This window comes from Theropithecus gelada, chromosome 2 (genome assembly GCF_003255815.1).
Source record: "Theropithecus gelada isolate Dixy chromosome 2, Tgel_1.0, whole genome shotgun sequence".
NCBI classification, from domain to species: Eukaryota; Metazoa; Chordata; class Mammalia; order Primates; family Cercopithecidae; genus Theropithecus; species Theropithecus gelada.
Window position 1 is genome coordinate 189,854,437 of NC_037669.1, and position 19,913 is coordinate 189,874,349.

A 19,913-nucleotide genomic window follows, 5' to 3' on the forward strand; every position below is an offset into this window, starting at 1 on the left:
AATAAAATAAAAAATACGTTTTTGAAATGCTATAGACATAAAGAGAGAGAAGATGATGGAAGGCAATATGATGGAGATGATGTATGAGTTACAGTGTTGAAGGATTAGAAGACTTTTACTCAGATGAGAAAATAGAAAGTATTTTAAAGAGATTGCTCACAAGTTAGTTTGGGGGAAGAAGGCCAGTGAGCATGCCTATTTGTAGAATGAAGAACGAAGCTAGAAAGACAAACTGAAACCAAAGTATTGATACCGGAGTTGAGAAGAAATTACTTAGACAGATAATGAGGTTACAGAAGTCCTCAGTAAAGTTTTCTTTTTAATGAAAAGCAGTGCCCAATCATTTTTCTTTCTAACATAAAAAGACCCAACTATATGCAACCTATGAAGAATCATTTAACTAGTAATAACATACATAGGATGAAAATGAAAGAATGGAAGAAGACATTCCATGAAAATGGAAACCAGAAGAGATTAGAAATAGTTACACTTATGTCAGATAAGATACACTTTAAATTAAAACTATAAAAAGAGACGAAGAAGATCATTGCATAATGACAAAGGAGTCAATTCAGTAAGGGATTAACGCTCATATGTATGCACCCAACATGGGAGCACCTAAATATGTAAAGCAAGTATTAATAAAACCAAAGGGAGAAATTGACTGCAACACAATGATAGTAGAGAATTTCAACACCTCACTCACAGCAAAGAACAGATCATCCAGACAGAAAATTAACAAAGAAATATCAAATCTAAACTACACTGTAGACCAAATGGACCTAACAGACACTTACAGAACATTCCATTCAACAGTTGCAGAATATACATTCTTCTCAACTGCTCATGGAACAGTATCCAGAATAGATTATACATTAGGTCACAAACAAGTCTTTACAAATTTTAAAAACTGAAATCATATCAAGTATTTTTTTCTGACTACAATAGTATAAAAGTAGAAATCAATAAAAGCAAGAAAAACTTCAGAAACTTTGCAAATACATACAAATTAAACAACATGCTCTTGAACAACCTTTGGTCAACAAGGAAATTAAAAGAGAAATTTCAAAATTTCTTGAGACAAATGAAAATGAAAACACAGCTTATCAAAAACCTATGGGATACAGAAAAAGCTGTTCTAAGAGGAACGCATATAGCAATAAATACCTCTATACAAAAAAGAATGATCTCAAATAGACAATCTAACATTGCACCTCAGGGAAAAATGAGAACAAACTAAATCCAAAATTAACAGAAAGAAGGAAATAATAAAGATCAGAACAGAGGTAAATAAAACGAGAAAACAAAAGGTCAAAAAACCCAAAGAGCTGGATTTTTTAAAAGATAAACAAAATTAACAAACGTTTAGTCAGACTAAAGAAAAAAAGGGAAGACTCAAATAAAATCAGAAGTGAAAAAAGAGACATTACAAATGATAACAAAGGAATACAAAAAACCCAGGAGATTATTATAAACAATTATATACCAACAAGTTTGATAAATCTAGAAGAAATGGAAAAATTCCAGGACACATGTAAGCTATCAAGATTGAATCATGAGAAAATAGAAAATGTGAACAGATGAATTAGCAGAGATTGAATCAGTGATAAAAAGTCTCGCATCAAAGAAAAGCTCAGTACCTGATGGCTTCACTGCTGAATTCTACTAAACATTTAAAGAACACCAATTCTACTCAAACTATTGCAAAAAATTGAAGAGGGGAAAATATTTCCAAATTCATCTATGCTTCACCCTGATAACAAAACTAGAGAAGAGCAAAACAAAAAAGAAAACCATATGTCAATATTCCTGACAAACCTAGAAGCAAAAGTTGTCAACAAAATTAAAGTTAACAGCATATTTAAAAGATCATTTACCATGATCATGTGGAATTCATCCCGGGATACAAGGATGATTCAACATATACAAATGAATAAACATAAAATATCACATTAACAGAATGAAACACAAACACCATATGATCATTTGAACAAATACAGAAAAGCATCTGACAAAATTCAACATCCTTTCATGATAAAAACTCAACAAAACAGATATAGAAGGAATGCATCTCAACACAAGAAAAGCCATGCAAATCAACAGCTAATATTATACAAAACTAGAAAATATTGTAAGTTTTTCCTGTAAGATCTAGAACAAGACAAGAATGTCTGTTTTCATCACTTTTATTCAACATATTACAGGAAGTCCTAGCCAGAGCAATTAGGCAAGAGAAAGAAGTAAAAGACATCAAAATTGGAAAAGAACTTAAGTTGCCCCTTTTTGCAGATGACATGATATCATATATAGAACATCCTAAAGACTCCACACACAAAAAAAACTAATAAACAAATTCAGTAGAGTTACAGAATACAAAATCAATGTGTATAAAAATCAGCAGCATTTCTATAACTAATAGCAAACTATCTGAAAAAGAAATCAAGAAACTATCCCATTGGCAACGGCTACAAAAAAATAATAAAATACGTAGGAATAAATTTAACCAAGGTCTTGAAAAATCTCTACACTGAAATCTACAAAACATTATTGCAAGAAATTGAAGAAGACAAAAATAATTGAAAAGATATTCCATTCTCATGGATTGAAAGAACTAATCTTGTTAAAAATGCCCATACTGTCAAAAGCAATATACAGATTCAATTAAATTCCTATCAAAATACCAGTGATATTCTTCACAGGAATAGAAAAAACAATCCTAAAATTGGTATGAAACCACAAAAGACCCTGGATACCCAAAGCAAACAGAGCAAAAAGAGCAAAGCTAAAGGCATCACACCATCTGACTTCAAATTTCACTACAAAGCGATAGTAACTAAAACAGCACGGTGCTGGCAGAGAAATAGACATATAGACCAATGGGACCGCAGAGAGAAAACAGAAATGAATTCACACACTTGCAGCCAACTAGTTTTCAACAAAGGCGCCAAGAACACACAACGAATAAAGGATGGTCTCCTTAATAAATAATGCTGAGATAGGCCAGGCATGGTGGCTCATGCCTGTAATCCCAGTACTTTGGGAGGCTGAGACAGGTGGATCACTTGAGGTCAGGAATTTGAGACCAACCTGGCCAACATGGCAAAATCCCATCTCTACTAAAAGTACAAAAGTTAGCTGGGCATGTTGGTGGGTGCCTGTAATCCCAGCTACTCAGGAGGCTGAGGCAGGAGAATCGCTTGGACCTGGGAGGCTGAGGTTGCAGTGAGCCGAGACCCTGCCACTGTACTCCAGCCTGAGAGACAGGGCAAGACTCTGTCTCTCTCTCTCTCTCTCTCTCTCTTTCTCTCTCTCTCTCTCTCTATGTGTGTATATATATAAAAATCAAACTGAGAAACCTGGCAATCCACATGCAGAAGAATGAAGCTAGACCCCTATATCTTACCATACACAAAACTCAACTTGAAATAGATTAAAGACTTAAATGTAAGATGGGAAATGATAAAACTACTAAAAGAAAAATGTAAGGTCTGACATGGCATTGATCTGGGCAAGGATTTTTTGGATAAGACTCCAAAAGTGCAAACTACCCCAAAACAAAAATAGACAATTGAAATTACATCAAGCCAAAAGCCTCTATACAGCAAAGGAAATAACTAACCAAGTGAAAAGATAACCTACAGAATGGAAGAAAATATTTGCAAACTGTATATCTCACAAGGGGTTAATATCCAGAATATATAAGGAACTCAAAAAACTCAGTAGCAACAAAACAACTATTTGATAGAAAATGGGCAAAAGACCGAAACAGACATTTTTCAAAAGAAGACATATAAATGGCTCACAGATAAATGAAAACATGCTTAATATCACTGGTCATCAGGGAAATGAATGTGAAAACCACAATGAGCTATCACCTCACTCCAGTTAAAATGCTATTATCAAAAAGACAAAAAAAAATGACAAATGCTAGCGAGGATATAAAGAGAAGAAACTCTTTTTTTTTTTTTTAATTTATTTATTATTATTATACTTTAAGTTGTAGGGTACATGTGCATAACGTGCAGGTTTGTTACATATGTATACTTGTGCCATGTTGGTCTGCTGCACCCATCAACTCGTCATTTGCATCAGGTATAACTCCCAATGCAATCCCTCCCCCCTCCCCCCTCCCCATGATAGGCCCCGGTGTGTGATGTTCCCCTTCCTGAGTCCAAGTGATCTCATTGTTCAGTTCCCACCTATGAGTGAGAACATGCGGTGTTTGGTTTTCTGTTCTTGTGATAGTTTGCTAAGAATGATGGTTTCCAGCTGCATCCATGTCCCTACAAAGGACGCAAACTCATCCTTTTTTATGGCTGCATAGTATTCCATGGTGTATATGTGCCACATTTTCTTAATCCAATCTGTCACTGATGGACACTTGGGTTGATTCCAAGTCTTTGCTATTGTGAATAGTGCTGCAATAAACATACGTGTGCATGTGTCTTTATAGCAGCATAATTTATAATCCTTTGGGTATCTCCCCAGTAATGGGATGGCTGGGTCATATGGTACATCTAGTTCTAGATCCTTGAGGAATCGCCATACTGTTTTCCATAATGGTTGAACTAGTTTACAATCCCACCAACAGTGTAAAAGTGTTCCTATTTCTCCACATCCTCTCCAGCACCTGTTGTTTCCTGACTTTTGAATGATCGCCATTCTAACTGGTGTGAGATGGTATCTCATTGTGGTTTTGATTTGCATTTCTCTGATGGCCAGTGATGATGAGCATTTTTTCATGTGTTTGTTGGCTGTATGAATGTCTTCTTTTGAGAAATGTCTATTCATATCCTTTGCCCACTTTTTGATGGGGTTGTTTGTTTTTTTCTTGTAAATTTGTTGGAGTTCTTTGTAGGTTCTGGATATTAGCCCTTTGTCAGATGAGTAGATTGCAAAAATTTTCTCCCATTCTGTAGGTTGCCTGTTCACTCTGATGGTAGTTTCTTTTGCTGTGCAGAAGCTCTTTAGTTTAATGAGATCCCATTTGTCAATTTTGGCTTTTGCTGCCGTTGCTTTTGGTGTTTTAGACATGAAGTCTTTGCCCATGCCTATGTCCTGAATGGTACTACCTAGGTTTTCCTCTAGGATTTTTATGGTATTAGGTCTAACATTTAAGTCTCTAATCCATCTTGAATTAATTTTCGTATAAGGAGTAAGGAAAGGATCCAGTTTCAGCTTTCTACTTATGGCTAGCCAATTTTCCCAGCACCATTTATTAAATAGGGAATCCTTTCCCCATTTCTTGTTTTTCTCAGGTTTGTCAAAGATCAGATGGCTGTAGATGTGTGGTATTATTTCTGAGGACTCTGTTCTGTTCCATTGGTCTATATCTCTGTTTTGGTACCAGTACCATGCTGTTTTGGTTACTGTAGCCTTGTAGTAGAGTTTGAAGTCAGGTAGCGTGATGCCTCCAGCTTTGTTCTTTTGACTTAGGATTGTCTTGGAGATGCGGGCTCTTTTTTGGTTCCATATGAACTTTAAAGCAGTTTTTTCCAATTCTGTGAAGAAACTCATTGGTAGCTTGATGGGGATGGCATTGAATCTATAAATTACCTTGGGCAGTATGGCCATTTTCACGATATTGATTCTTCCTATCCATGAGCATGGTATGTTCTTCCATTTGTTTGTGTCCTCTTTTATTTCACTGAGCAGTGGTTTGTAGTTCTCCTTGAAGAGGTCCTTTACATCCCTTGTAAGTTGGATTCCTAGGTATTTTATTCTCTTTGTAGCAATTGTGAATGGAAGTTCATTCATGATTTGGCTCTGTGTTTGTCTGTTATTGGTGTATAAGAATGCTTGTGATTTTTGCACATTAATTTTGTATCCTGAGACTTTGCTGAAGGTGCTTATCAGCTTAAGGAGATTTTGGGCTGAGACAATGCTGACGATGAGCTGCGCTCCTTTGCCGGGGGAGACGCGCTCTTATTTTTTGAATTTCCAGCTTTTCTGCCCTGCTTTTTCCCCATCTTTGTGGTTTTATCTGCCTCTGGTCTTTGATGATGGTGATGTACTGATGGGGTTTTGGTGTAGGTGTCCTTCCTGTTGGATAGTTTTCCTTCTAACAGTCAGGACCCTCAGCTGTAGGTCTGTTGGAGATTGCTTGAGGTCCACTCCAGACCCTGTTTGCCTGGGTATCAGCAGCAGAGGCTGCAGAAGATAGAATATTTCTGAACAGCGAGTGTACCTGTCTGATTCTTGCTTTGGAAGCTTCCTCTCAGGGGTGTACTCCACCCTGTGAGGTGTGGGGTGTCAGACTGCCCCTAGTGGGGGATGTCTCCCAGTTAGGCTACTCAGGGGTCAGGGACCCGCTTGAGCAGGCAGTCTGTCCCTTCTCAGATCTCAACCTCCGTGTTGGGAGATCCACTGCTCTCTTCAAAGCTGTCAGACAGAGTCGTTTGCGTCTGCAGAGGTTTCTGCTGCTTTTTTGTTGTTGTTGTTGTTGTTGTTGTTGTGTAGCTGTGCCCTGTCCCCAGAGGTGGAGTCTACAGAGACAGGCAGGTTTCCTTGAGCTGCTGTGAGCTCCACCCAGTTGGAGCTTCCCAGCTGCTTTGTTTACCTACTTAAGCCTCAGCAATGGCAGACGCCCCTCCCCCAGCCTCGCTGCTGCCTTGCGGGTAGATCACAGACTGCTGTGCTAGCAATGAGGGAGGCTCCGTGGGCGTGGGACCCTCCCGGCCAGGTGTGGGATATGATCTCCTGGTGTGCCTGTTTGCTTAAAGCGCAATATTGGGGTGGGAGTTACCCGATTTTCCAGGTGTTGTGTGTCTGAGTTCCCCTGGCTAGGAAAAGGGATTCCCTTCCCCCTTGCGCTTCCCAGGTGAGGCGATGCCTCGCCCTGCTTCAGCTCTCGCTGGTCGGGCTGCAGCAGCTGACCAGCGCCGATCGTCCGGCACTCCCCAGTGAGATGAACCCAGTACCTCAGTTGAAAATGCAAAAATCACAGGTCTTCTGTGTCGCTCGCGCTGGGAGTTGGAGACTGGAGCTGTTCCTATAGGGTATCGAGAAGAAACTCTTGTACACTGTTAGTGGGAATATAAATTAGTACAGTCATTATGAAAAACAGTACACAGGCTCCTTATAAAATTAAAAATAAACCATCATATAATCCCTTAATCCCAATAGTAGGTATATATCTAAAGGAGAAGAAATCAGTTTGTCAGACAAATATCTGCACTCTCATGTTTATTGCAGTAATATTCACAATAGCCAAGATATGGAATTAACCTAAGGGTCTATCAATGGATGAATGGATAAAGAAACTGTACATATACATTTTCTTTGTGGAATGTTATTTGGCCTTAAAAAGAAGGAGATTCTGTCAGTTTTGACAACATGGATGAACCCTGAAGAGATGTTAAATGAAATAAGCAAGACACAATAAGGCAAATACTGCAGGATCTGACTCATTTGTGAAATCTAAAACAGCTGATGTCGTACAAGTAGAGAGCAGAATATTGGGTATCAGAGGCTGGGGGGAACAGCATAGATAATGGGATGGAGAAAGGTTGGTCAACAGTACAAAGTTACAGTTAGATAGAAGGAATAAATTTTGTTGTTCTTTTGCAGAGCAGGGTGACTATGTTTAGTAATATTGTACTGTATATTCCAAAATAGATAGAAGACAGGATTTTGAATATTATCACCACAAAGAAGTGATAAACCTATGAGGTGACAGATATGCAAATATCCTAATTTGATTTATACATAATGTATACATGTATCAAAACATCACACCGTACCCCATAAATATGTACTATTATTCTGTGTCAATTAAAAACAAAATTTTAAAAATCCTGGTAGCCACATTAAACCAGTAAAAAAAAAAAAAGAAAAAAAAAGAGTGAAAGTGAAAGATACTGAAAAAGATTAGGATGGCAGCAAATACTAAAGAACAAAGACGAGGTTATTACAAAAAAAAATAAGGAAGTGAGGGTCTGAGACTGTTGGCAGTGGGAGAAAAGGGAAGGGTTGATGCTTATGACAATTGTGTGTTCTTGCTTCTGATCCTTTAAGCAAGTTCATATGTGAATGTGAATTTCCATGAACTGGTGACCTAACTAAACACAAAGAGAAACAGTGAGACTGAGGTATTGTCACAGAGCAATGGTTATTATACTCTCAGGTCGCTCACTGGAATCATTTGGGGAGCTTTGAAAAAGGCTGCTATTGGGCCGGGCGCAGTGGCTCAAGCCTGTAATCCCAGCACTTTGGGAGGCCGAGATGGGCGGATCACGAGGTCAGGAGATCGAGACCATCCTGGCTAACACGGTGAAACCCCCATCTCTACTAAAAATACAAAAAACTAGCCGGGCATGGTGGCGGCGCCTGTAGTTCCAGCTACTCGGGAGGCTGAGGCAGGAGAATGGCGTGAACCCGGGAGGCGGAGCTTGCAGTGAGCCGAGATCGCGCCACTGCACTCCAGCCTGGGCGACCCAGCAAGGCTCCGTCTCAAAAGAAAAAAAAAAAGAAAGAAAGAAAAAGACTGCTGTCTCGGCCCCACCCTCAAGGATTCTGTTTTGTCTGCAGTGCATTCTGGGCATAAATTTTTAAATTTTCCTCAGGTAATTTTAATGTGCAGCCAAAGTTGAGGAACAGTATCTAGAGCTTCCTTTTATAGCTACTCTGCTAAACCGCTATTTGAGAACTTCAACTAAATTTTTCTGCCCTTCAGTTTCCCCATGAATATATTTAGGCAATTGGACAGATTATGTCTATATTCTACCTCAGCTTCTCTCTAGATATTCTATGCTCAAGAATATTATCGTCATTATAACCATTAGATACATTTTGAAACTGGAAGGACCATATAGCTGGCACAAAATAAGTGCTCAATACATTTTTTATTAAATAAATGAGTGAAAGCTTTGCAAAACCACATCAACCAGAAATGCAGTTTAAATCCCTTAGCTCCAACGTCTAGGTTACCAAAAATGAATGTTAACTCTATGCCATAGGTGTATGTGCATGTACACATGTGCACGTGCACGCACTCATGCACACACACACACAGAGGCGTTCAAACTTACCAAATAGCATGTAAAATGCTGTATTTTTTTTTTTCTATTTTACAGAATGGATTTATTTCAGCAAGGTTGGTTGCAACATACTGCATTTAAAAAGTATGTCTTATTTCCAATTTAGAGTGAATTGCCAGTAGGAATGACACACAATCTCTAATTTGCAGATTTCACAATCTGCAAAGGAAATATTTGTAAATGACAGGCTCTAGGGCGTGTTAGCCATCATGACACATGTTGGAATCCCAAGCGTCTTGCCTCACAATTTGCTTTTCTCTTCAGTATTCTTTGCAATTTTGCAAATACAGCAGGATTGTAATCACAGCTACTATTCTGGGGGCATGTTAGGACTTTTCACATGTTATGTTTAGTCTTTTCCATCATCCTGTGCTAGGGCAGATATTATTTTCCTCTTCACTTTGCACCTGAAGTTCATTTTGCTTAAGTAACTTGCCAGGAATTCGAACTCTAGCCCATCTGGCTCCAAAGTTCAGTCTCTCAAAGGATATCATATTCAAGTCAGTCCCAAAGGAAAATCTGAAAATCCATTGACTTCAGGATTAAAGCTGTATAAAGTGATGGCTGCCTACTTATTAATTACATAAATGCAAAAATCTGTGTTAGAAAAATTTTAAAGGACAAATTGTGGTTCCAATGTGAGGCCCCTGATCAGTTTGAGAACCTCTTATCAAGAGGCAGAAACCACACACTGAGGTTGAAAAATGTATAAAACATAATAGACATGAAACATCTGTAGATGAAGGCAGCAATAATGAGAAATAAAGAGGCTACTGGTGAGTTTTACCTTGGGCCAGAGGATAGAAAATTCCATTATCTTCCGACAGTTTCTTAAGCCATTGCTCACAGAATGAGAAGAATGGCTCCATCCTAGACCTTTTGAGCACATTTGCGATTCCCCCAGGAGAAAACGTCTCTGCCGGGAGTTTATCTGCTTCCCTATCACTCTCAGAGTCTCTGGAAGCTGGTAAGAGGATGTTAAGCACAATATTTGCAAGAGATGAGGTTGATTTGCCCATTTCCTGGAAATTCAGACCAGGAAACAGCAATTACGAAACCAAACCTCTGCTGCGGGGTGAATTTCATCTTTCTGCTCAGGCATCAGGAAGATTTCCTCTCCCCGGGCTTTCTGCTTGTGGTTTCTTGTTAGAACATGTTATAAGAGCAACTTGTTTAACAGGTTAAGCACTGGGTGTTCGCTTTGCCTGCAACCCTGCCAGATAGTCCTTAGCTTCTCCTCTTAGCCTCTGTTTCCAAACCTGACATAGTTCTTTGCTGTAATCGTCAGACTTCCTTTAAACCACTGATCTCCAACCTTTTTGGCACCAGGGACCGGTTTTGTGGAAGATAACCTTTTCGCGAATGTTAGGGATGGGGTGATGGTTTCAGATCATCAGGCAATCGTTAGATTCTCATAAGGAGCACTGTAACCTAAATCCCTCATATGAGCAGTTCACAATATTAAGGATTTCACTCCTATGAGAATCTCATGCTGCTGCTGACCTGACAGGAGGCAGAACTCAGGCGGTAATGCTCGCCAGCTTGCTGGCAGCTCACCTCCTGCTGTGCGGGCTGGTTCCTAACAGTCCATGGACAGGGCACTGATCGGTGGCCTGGGGGTTGGGGACCCCTCCTTTAAATGCCCCTAAATGTTACCCTCTTGGTAATGCTGTTATTGTCATCAAGGCTGAGCCCGTGACAGCAACTCTGACTTTAATGAAAGTTTTGTTACTAGCATAGTTCATTGAAGTTCACAAATGACCTTAATACCCATCGTCTCATTGTATGTTCATAACAGCCCTGAGAAAGGCAAAGAGAGGGTATTACTTTTATTTTATAAATAAGAAACTCAAGACCAGAGAGGCAGTAACTAACCAAACTGCCTATGCCATAGCTGGTAAATGAAGGCGGTACACCTATCACAACTTTCCATTTCAAGACCCCTGCCCCTCCTGCAATTCTGTGTGTTGACTTGGCCATTTCTTCATTGATCTGTTCACTTATTTATTTGATGCTACTAAAGATGCTAGAATTTCAGAGCAATGAAACTATGAGGACATAGGCTATCTGGGAAGCTTACTTCTCCAGGTGAATGGACATCTAACAGATTAGGGCAACTATTATTTGGAGGTACCTGACCTCCTTTGTTTTTGTTTATTTGGGCAGTTAAGACAATTGGGCAGGTGGAGCACCGTAGCTCACCCCTGTAATCCCAGCACTTTGGGAGGCTGAGGTTGGTTGATCACCTGAGGTCCGGAGTTCAAGACCAGCCTGGTCAACATGGTGAAACTCCGTCTCTACTAAAAACACAAAAATTAGCTGGGTATGGTGGCAGGTGTCTGTAATTCCAGCTACTTGGGAGGCTGAGGCAGGAGAATTGCTTGAACCCGGGAGGTAGAGGTTGCAGTGAGCCACAACAGCTCCATTGCACTCCAGCCTGGGCAACAAGAATGAAACTCCATTTCAAAAAAAAAGACAACTGGGTGATAACAATTGACAATAGGAAAATTGCTCATAATTTACTTTTATTATTTTAAATAACTGACCTTGAGCTCATAAAACTAAACAGCTAACTACCCATACATAAATGTAAGAGAAAACATTCTGTCTTACAAAATGTTTTTAATATGAATGTTAACTAGTCATACTCCAAGCAGAACTAATTTAATAGGCTGAAGAGGGAGCAACCCAAATACATTTGAATGACAAGAATTCAAATAAGGTCATATTTGCAGGCATAAGCAAACCTCCTGGGATATCCCTGGGTGATTACCTTTAATATAAGATTAACCCGTTTACATAGATTGTAATATAGGGCACAACACTATTAAAAGCTAATATGTAAGAACTGGGCTGGGCAGTACATGCCTGTAATCCCAGCTATTAGGGAGGCTGAGGCAGGAGGATCACTTGAGCCCAGGAGTTTGAGGCTGCAGTGTATTATAATCATGTGCCTGTGAATAGCCACTGCAACATAGTGAGATCCTACCTCTAAGAAAGGAAAAGAAAACAGAACAAGTATATATTGAGCATCTGCTATATACCTGGAACTACTTTAATCTTTGTATTTCTAAATTTATTGAATTTTATCAATTAATATTAGAAATAGACATTATTATCATCATCTTGTAGATGAGAAAACAGGCTCAGCAGAGTTAAGATCAATGGTTGCACTATTTAGAAGGATGAAGCTGAGATTTGAACTGTCTGGCTCCAAAGTTCACGTTTTAAATAAACACTATCAAATGAGGATTGGCACCATGGAGGAGCTGCATTTAACTTTACACTTGAGGGGAAAAGGGTGAAATCTCTCTGACATCAGCAGTAGCCATCCGTTGACTTACCTTTAGGTCTGGCTTTCTTATGGCTCTGTTTATGATATCCTCCTCATCTGTAATGACAGGGTGGTCAGGAGTGAGACCAAATGCGCTGTTTAATGCTGACAGGTAGATCCATATTACCTTTTTCCAAGAGTAAATTTGGAATTCATCCTGAGGAGATAGACATCAAAACCCGCATGAAGTTAAGAGAGGTCAGCAGGCTAAAATTCAACCTGAAAAACATCCTTTTAATATAATTCTGTAAGTGTTTGGAGTTCGTGAACATTCCAGACAGAATGGTTTGTCTCTGAAAGATGATGGATATAGAACCTTGAGGGAAAATGACCTGTCATCACTGATTGAGGAATCTGGATATGAAGATGAGGCACTGACGCGTAACAAAGCTTGAGGGTCAGGAGGCTCATTCGCAGGTAAGAACTAGTTCACTGCATCACCTTTCAGCCCATGGCCTGATGACCATCCCCATCTTTCCAGGCTTAACTCAAATTCCACCTCCTACAGAACAGCCTCATTAACACCCTTCCACCAGGGGGGGGAAAAAACAAAACCTGTCACTTCGTTAACTCCAAAAAAATGTTAAGTGTCCCTCTCTTGTGGTCTTAATCACTTTTTGCCTGTGTTCTCTTAGTTCTTCTAGACTACCTGGAAGGTAGGGACCATGTTTTATTGTTCCTTATCCCCATTCATGTGGAGCACTGAGACCTGCTCAGTAAGAGTCCGAAGAATGGATGAAAAAGACTGAATCTATGTACTGAACCTGCCCAAGGTAATTGTCAAGATGTTAGCACAGGTGGGGTTGAAGAAGGCACCTTATTGCATGACCCTAATTAAAATTGCTTCCCTTTGCAGTTCACTGATTACTTCATCACAGAGTAAAATTAGAGGGAGAAGCACAGGATTGAGAAACAGACACCACAATGGTCCCTTAGAGATTGATTTGACAGTGGTTATTATCTGAACGGGTAAATGCTAGACATAAAACCCACTCAGATGACTGATAAACCTCAGGATTTAAGAAGTATAAAAGAAGAAGTCAAATGTGGGAACAATGTGATGCTTGGGAAATGTAGGTCAGAGCTGGAAATTGTCTCCACCACCACACCCACTTTTGCTATGAAGAGTGCCCTAGCTGACTCTGCAAAAGGCAGGGAGGGGAAGATACAATCATTGTAGCTAATCTCTTATATTGGTCCTCCTAAGAGGAGACCATCTGGATGCCTTTGCTCCTGCTGCCTCCTTGCCTGTAGTACATATTCTTCTCTCTTCTCCTTAAGTCTTTACATGGCTGGATTCTACCATCCTTCAGGGTCCAGGTCAGAGTTCATGTCCTGAGAACCTCCCTAATTTCTCTGGGTGATCTCTCCTCTAAGTCATCAGTGTTCTCGAGATTCCCAACACATTTTACCCTTTGCCTATCCACCTTACCACTTCTCTTGGACTGTGGGTGGGAATTGTGTATGACACATGTCTGTACTTCAGCCAGGCTTTGCACAGATTCTGTGTGCGTGTGCATGTGTGTGTGTGTGTGTGTGTGAAAAAGAGAGAGAGAGAGAGACAGAGAGAGAGAGAGAGAGAGACGAAGAAGGGAAGGAAGCCAACAAAACCTTAATAGAAATTGGAATGTTAATTAATTAATCAACTTTAAAAGCCAGTGAAATTGGTTGTTATCCTATGGATTTAAAAAAAAAAGGTGACTAAGTCAATTCAAATCAAATTGTATGGAGTTAAGAATGATGAGCCTAAGAATGGTGGAAGGGAGCTAAATTTTCAATGACTAAGCCAGTGATCTGATAGACATGGTCTAGGTATGGTAGAGTAGGCAACCAACTCTCTTGAACAAACCTTGACACAGTTCAGCATTATATAGCTTTGCTTTTGATTTCATCAAAGCAGTTTTTAAATAAGAACTTCCCATTTCTAATAATAGTTAATATTTATTTCACAGTTACTGTGTTCTAAGCACATAATGCCACATACGTATTATTTCATTTAATGTCAAAACCCCTATGGAATTGTTGCAGTTAATTATTCTCCCATTTAGTTGGCATGGAAAGAAAGACATACTTGGTAACTATTAGAGCAGGGACTTAACAGTCACATCCCCACTCTTGCTTGCCTCCTCGAGTCCCCTCCAACCTTCCACTTTATTCTACAGTTTTGCTAAAAAATATAATTTGATTGGACTGCCATTTTTATGTCAAGCCTGAACTGGGACTTCTAAAGAACATAGTTTCAATGACAAATTTGGTAAGAAAATGTATAATTTGTAGGTAAACAGGAACACAAATCATAAAAGAGCCATCAAGATCAGAGACCTCTGGCCACCAAGTGAGGACAATTAGGAAGACAGCAACTATTAATCATCTCCAGTGAATTAAAATAATATTAACAACTAATTTTCATATGATTATATAGCAGTTTGTAGAAATTTTGTTATGTTATCTTATTTTAGGCTTACAATTCTCTAATGTTGGTATTATAATTATCTCCATTTTGCAGATGAGAAAACTGATCACCAGCAAGGCTAAGAATTACTCAAGCCAGTCTGAAATTGGTAGTAGGAATAAAACTGAGACTTGAGTCCAGATCTTTCCATTCCAAATCTTGGCCCCTTCTCTTTATTTCAACAAGTTGTCCCATGGTGTCTATGGCTGGCATGTAAAAATCACCTTGAATTCTGCACCAAGTGACAAATAGTATCCAGTTTCTCACAATGTGCTCTCCTGACAGCATAGAACCTAATTCCTGAAGTTAAGCTGTCACCCTCTGGCCCTGTGTGACAACAGACAGACCTCCAGACGGTAGTGCCTAAAAGGGGAAAAGCAAAGTGTTCAAGTTCTCAAAAGCCATATTTACCCAGTGCACCAACTGTATGCCTTAGTCTAGGTGTGTATTAAAAACTGACATTCACCTATATACCTATATCTTCTTATAGTTCATAATATTACCAAATCAAAGGTGCTTGGATATATTTGCCTTTAAGCTCATTTCCTGTCATCCCCATTTACTCCTAACCCCAATAACTCATAATTCTGTATGATACAAAGTAGAATTATATAGAAAAAATAAAAGATAGGGCAGCTAGATGACCCTTTTGCTTAGAGTAGGGGAGTGACACTGACTTCTTTCTTATATATTACCCTGTTGAGGACTCTGTCAAATCACCCAGCTTTTTAAGGGGAAAAAAGCAAAGAAATGGAAGGAAAGTACACCAATGTGAAGTGGTCACTTCAAGCAAAATCATTGACTTCTCTTTTTTCATTCTGGGATTGTTGAATATGGAAAGAGCACAGGCTTGAGGCCTGAACTCAAATCCCAGCTCTAAACTGTCTTACAGCTGTCTGAAGCTAATTTTCTTTATTTAGAAAATGGAGATAATACCAAATTTCATGGATGTTTGAAGGATTAAATGAAATAATACATAATGTGTCTGATCCAAGGTTTGGCCCATAGCAGGGAGGCAATAAATGGTATGGTTCTGTGCCTCATTTTTCATAGCATGTTGTTTCTGAGATCTTTCTGTAAGTAGGAACTTACTCTCCCTTTGAGGAAACTCTAAAAGTCTCTCAATTTTTCCTTTGTGGAAAAGCAGCATCTTTACCTGGAAATGGCTTTTTCTACTTTAGTCTGTTTCCCAGCTCTCTTCAAAGCAGGTAATGATTTGTAAAATACCTAAATGTACCAGAGGAGCTACCATTTTAAATAATTGGTTTATAATGCAAATAATCCAAAGTGCTTGCCTGGCAAATCTGGACTTTTTGCAAACCTCAGGTCTCATTGAGAAGGCTTTACTTCCTCTTTATCAAAAATATTAACCAGATCAGTCCTTGAACTCTAAAAAAAATAGGTTTTACAAGAATTCCAGAGTGCATTTCAAAAGTCAAATGCACAAAAAGGACCAGTATTTGACCTGGACTGAAAAACAGAGGAAGAAACCTGGACATTTTTTATTTCCTATGGCTTTGTACTTTCTGACCCTGGAAATGCCAGATAAACTTTTAGATTTGAATGAAGCAAGTTATCTCGTGATATGGTTTGGCTGTGTCCCCATCCAAATCTCATCTTGAATTATATTTCCCATAATCCCCACATGTCATGAGAGGGACCCAGTGGGAGGTAATTTAATCATGGGGGCAGTTACACTCATGCTGTTCTCATGATAGTGAGTGAGTTATCGCAGGATCTGATGGTTTTATAAAGGGCTTTCCCCTTTTTGCTTGGCATTTCTCCTTGCTGCCGGCATGTGAAGAAGGATGTGTTTGCTTCCTCTTCCACCATGATTGCAAGTTTCCCGAGGCCTCCCCAGCCATGCTGACCTGTGAGTCAAACCTCGTTCTTTTATAAATTACCCAGTCTCGGGTATGTCTTTATTAGCAGCGTGAGAACAGACTAACACATCTTGCTTACCTAATTCTATCCTTTTACCATAAGAACCTCATCCCTTGAAATTTAAAAGCAATATAATGGTCACTTCAAGTTCAGGCCAATGCTGTGACTTCTCTTGTGTAGTTCACTACACAAAAAAATATAGTTCTGAGCTTGCCTTAAGAAGAACCCATTTCAAAATTCCAATGAGACACTAGAAAATGAGTAATTTTCTCCTGGAGATGGATACATTGCAATGCTAAAACGCTAAACTCTAGCTAAGGTGAAATACCTAGAGGATTATGGATAATGTAATAATAAATTTCTCAGGCTATTCTAAAACACTGCACTGCCTTTATAGGCCCGTAACTTTGGTATAATTCTTTCATTTTTATATCTTTCATTTTTTTTCTTTCTCTTTCCCTCTCTCGGCCAGACTCGCTGATGCTCTTAACATCCTGACCTCATATTCCCAATGTTTTTTAGCTTGGAAAAAAGATGACATTGGCTAGGATATAGGATTTAGTTATAAGATACATAAAGTTCTAAGTTTTGGAGAAATTCTCACAATAATTATAATCTCAGTATATGTTGTCCAAAAAAAAAAGAGGAGGGAGGGACAACACAATGAGGTCATTAACAAAGCAAAGCCTATGTTTATGTTTGTATACAAAACAAGGAAATCTAGAAAACTCAGTATACATTTTTTGGAGAGACCAGGATTTGGGGCTTGCTCATTTTTGTAGTTGTTTTCTGAGGGGAAATGGAGCAGTGGATTAGCCGGTTCATTGACTGAAACTTCTGGAGATATAGTGTGTAGTAAAAAGTTGACTAATGCCCATGGAATGCCTGCATGCCAAGCAGTCTTTATTTCAGAACTTTACACATATCACATGCTTAGTCCTCACGAGGAGACAGGTATTATTACTAGCCCCAGTTAACAGGAAAAAAATGGAGGCAAAAAGAGGTTAAATAACCTGTCTGTTATGAATTGAGTTGTGTCCCCTCAAAATTCATGTGTTGAAGCCCTCACCCCCAATATATCTGGAGATAAATCCTTTAAGAAGGTAATTAATGTTGAAAGAGGCCATAAGGGTACACACTAATCCAATAGGACTAATGTCCATATGAGATGAAGAGACACCAGGAGTGCAAGAGCACAGAGAAGAGACCCCATGAAGACACAGTGAGAAGACAGCCTTCTTCAAGCCAGGAAGAGAGGCCTCACCAGAAACCAACTCTGCTGGCCCTAGATCTTGGACTTTCGGCTCCCAGAACTATGAAACAATAAATTTCCCTTGTTTCAGCAAAACCCAGTGTGTGGTATTCTGCTATAGAAGCCTAGCAGGCAAATACACTGCCCAAGGTCAAGAGCAGTGCTGGGAATCAAATCCAGGTGCTCAGAATCTAGAGTTTATTCTTAAACCACTTCACAACGCTGTCTCTGTAGAATCTGGTCACTGGACAGAGAGTAATTAGACCTCTAGTTCCAACTCTAGCTCAACTCTCATCTTACAGCTATGGGACCCAGAGAATTTTGTTTAATTTCTCTATGCCTCCATCTGTAACATGGGAGAAACATAATCTCTACTGGCAAGGACCAAATGAGACAACTATACGTAAATACCTAGAAAATTGTTAAATCATAATATAAATGGCCCTGTATTATAAAGGATAATAGCCTCAAAACGATTTATCTTAACATTGAGTCATTTCTCAGAGGTCAGCTCACAGAATCTCAGAGATTTCTGGCAAGATGTCTAATGAAAAACCAGACTGAAATGGGGCCGGGTAGGGGAGTGGGTAGGAGAGCAGGATTCGGAAGTGGGAATGTGTACCTGAAAGAAACATAATGCTATATTATTTTCCTCAACTGTGACATTCCACTTTAGTACCCTTGAGATAAAATTCTGGAAGAAACAGTGAAACTACTTATTACAGATTCGACTTAATTCAACTTATAAATTAATTAAGCCCTGCTGTGGCCATGTGCTAGGTGCCATGGGGAATGAAATGTAAACCACAATCACTGTCTTCAAAAAGCTTATAATCTAGACTGTCCAGGGGAAAAAAAAAAAAAAAAGGCTGAGAAGTTCCAGGAATAGAAAGCTTATAATTTTAAAGGCTCAAAAGCTATAAAAAAGGAAAGCAGCATAGTGAGAAAAAAAAAGACTCAGGACTTAGAGAAAGACTTAGGTTTCAGTTCTTTGCCCCCACATTCCCTCTACCTGCGTCACTCTCCATGTGCCTGCCCCCAGCAGCCACTGTCACCTTTTAACTCTTATCCTTTGGTGCTCAGAAAGCCTTCCCTGACTGTTTTGACTTAGACAAATCTCTATTATATAATCCTACCATAACCATGAACCTTTCCTAAGGAGTACTTTTAAGAGGTGGATTTTTATATTTATTTGTGTAGTGATCTGACTAACTCCATGAGGTCAAGAACCCTGGTTTTATTAATCACACGCACTCACACACTTGCCCATGAGCCAGCACTGTTGGCTGGCATGCAATGTGTGCTCCTCAAATGTAGGAAAGAGAGACAGAAGGAAGGAAAGCCTGGCTTTGATATTTACTGGGTTGTAAAGTCATTTGGTCTGTCTCTATCCTCATCTGTAAAATGGAGATGATAATGCCCATTTTCCAGGGTTGTTATGAGAATTAAATAGTCAATGACATACTGCTTTATAAACTGTAAAGTGAATAGTATTTTAATATAAGGTAAAAAGCACTACAGCGGTCACAAATGAAAACCCAGAGCTAATGCAGGACAGGCGATTCACTCCCTCCCTTCTGAACTGGGGCAAAGAATGAATCAACAAAGACTTAACAGAGAAGGTGATATAGTTGAGGAATGAGGAGATTTTAGTAAGTAGAAACAACACCTACTTTTTACATTTACTTGAGAAAGAGAAAGCATGTGTGCATGTTGACTCCTCACTAGCAAATCACTCTGTAAGGACAAGGATTTCCATCTGTGTTGCTCACAGTTATGTTCTCAGTGCCTGTGCCACTGTCTGATACGTGGTTGGTGTGTAGTAAATACTAACTCACTGAAAACAAAAGTGAATGAATGCGTGCATGAATGGAGGGGAGAAGGAATTATCAGAAGAAACTTCATGGGTAAAAGCAGGCACAAAACCGTGTCTTGTTCCAGTAGAAAGTGGTC

The 19,913-nt window shown here is 39.3% G+C and overlaps 1 protein-coding gene across 1 annotated transcript in view; it reads right to left on the reverse strand.

Annotated features, from left to right (window-relative positions):
• The window catches only part of ATP13A4 (ATPase 13A4), a 156,842-nt gene that overhangs the window by 92,778 nt on the left and 44,151 nt on the right, over positions 1 to 19,913 (reverse strand). Inside the window, exon 3 of the mRNA XM_025376149.1 lies at positions 12,383 to 12,529. Coding sequence (XP_025231934.1) covers positions 12,383 to 12,529 — 147 coding nt within the window. The remainder of the gene's footprint in view (positions 1 to 12,382; positions 12,530 to 19,913) is intronic.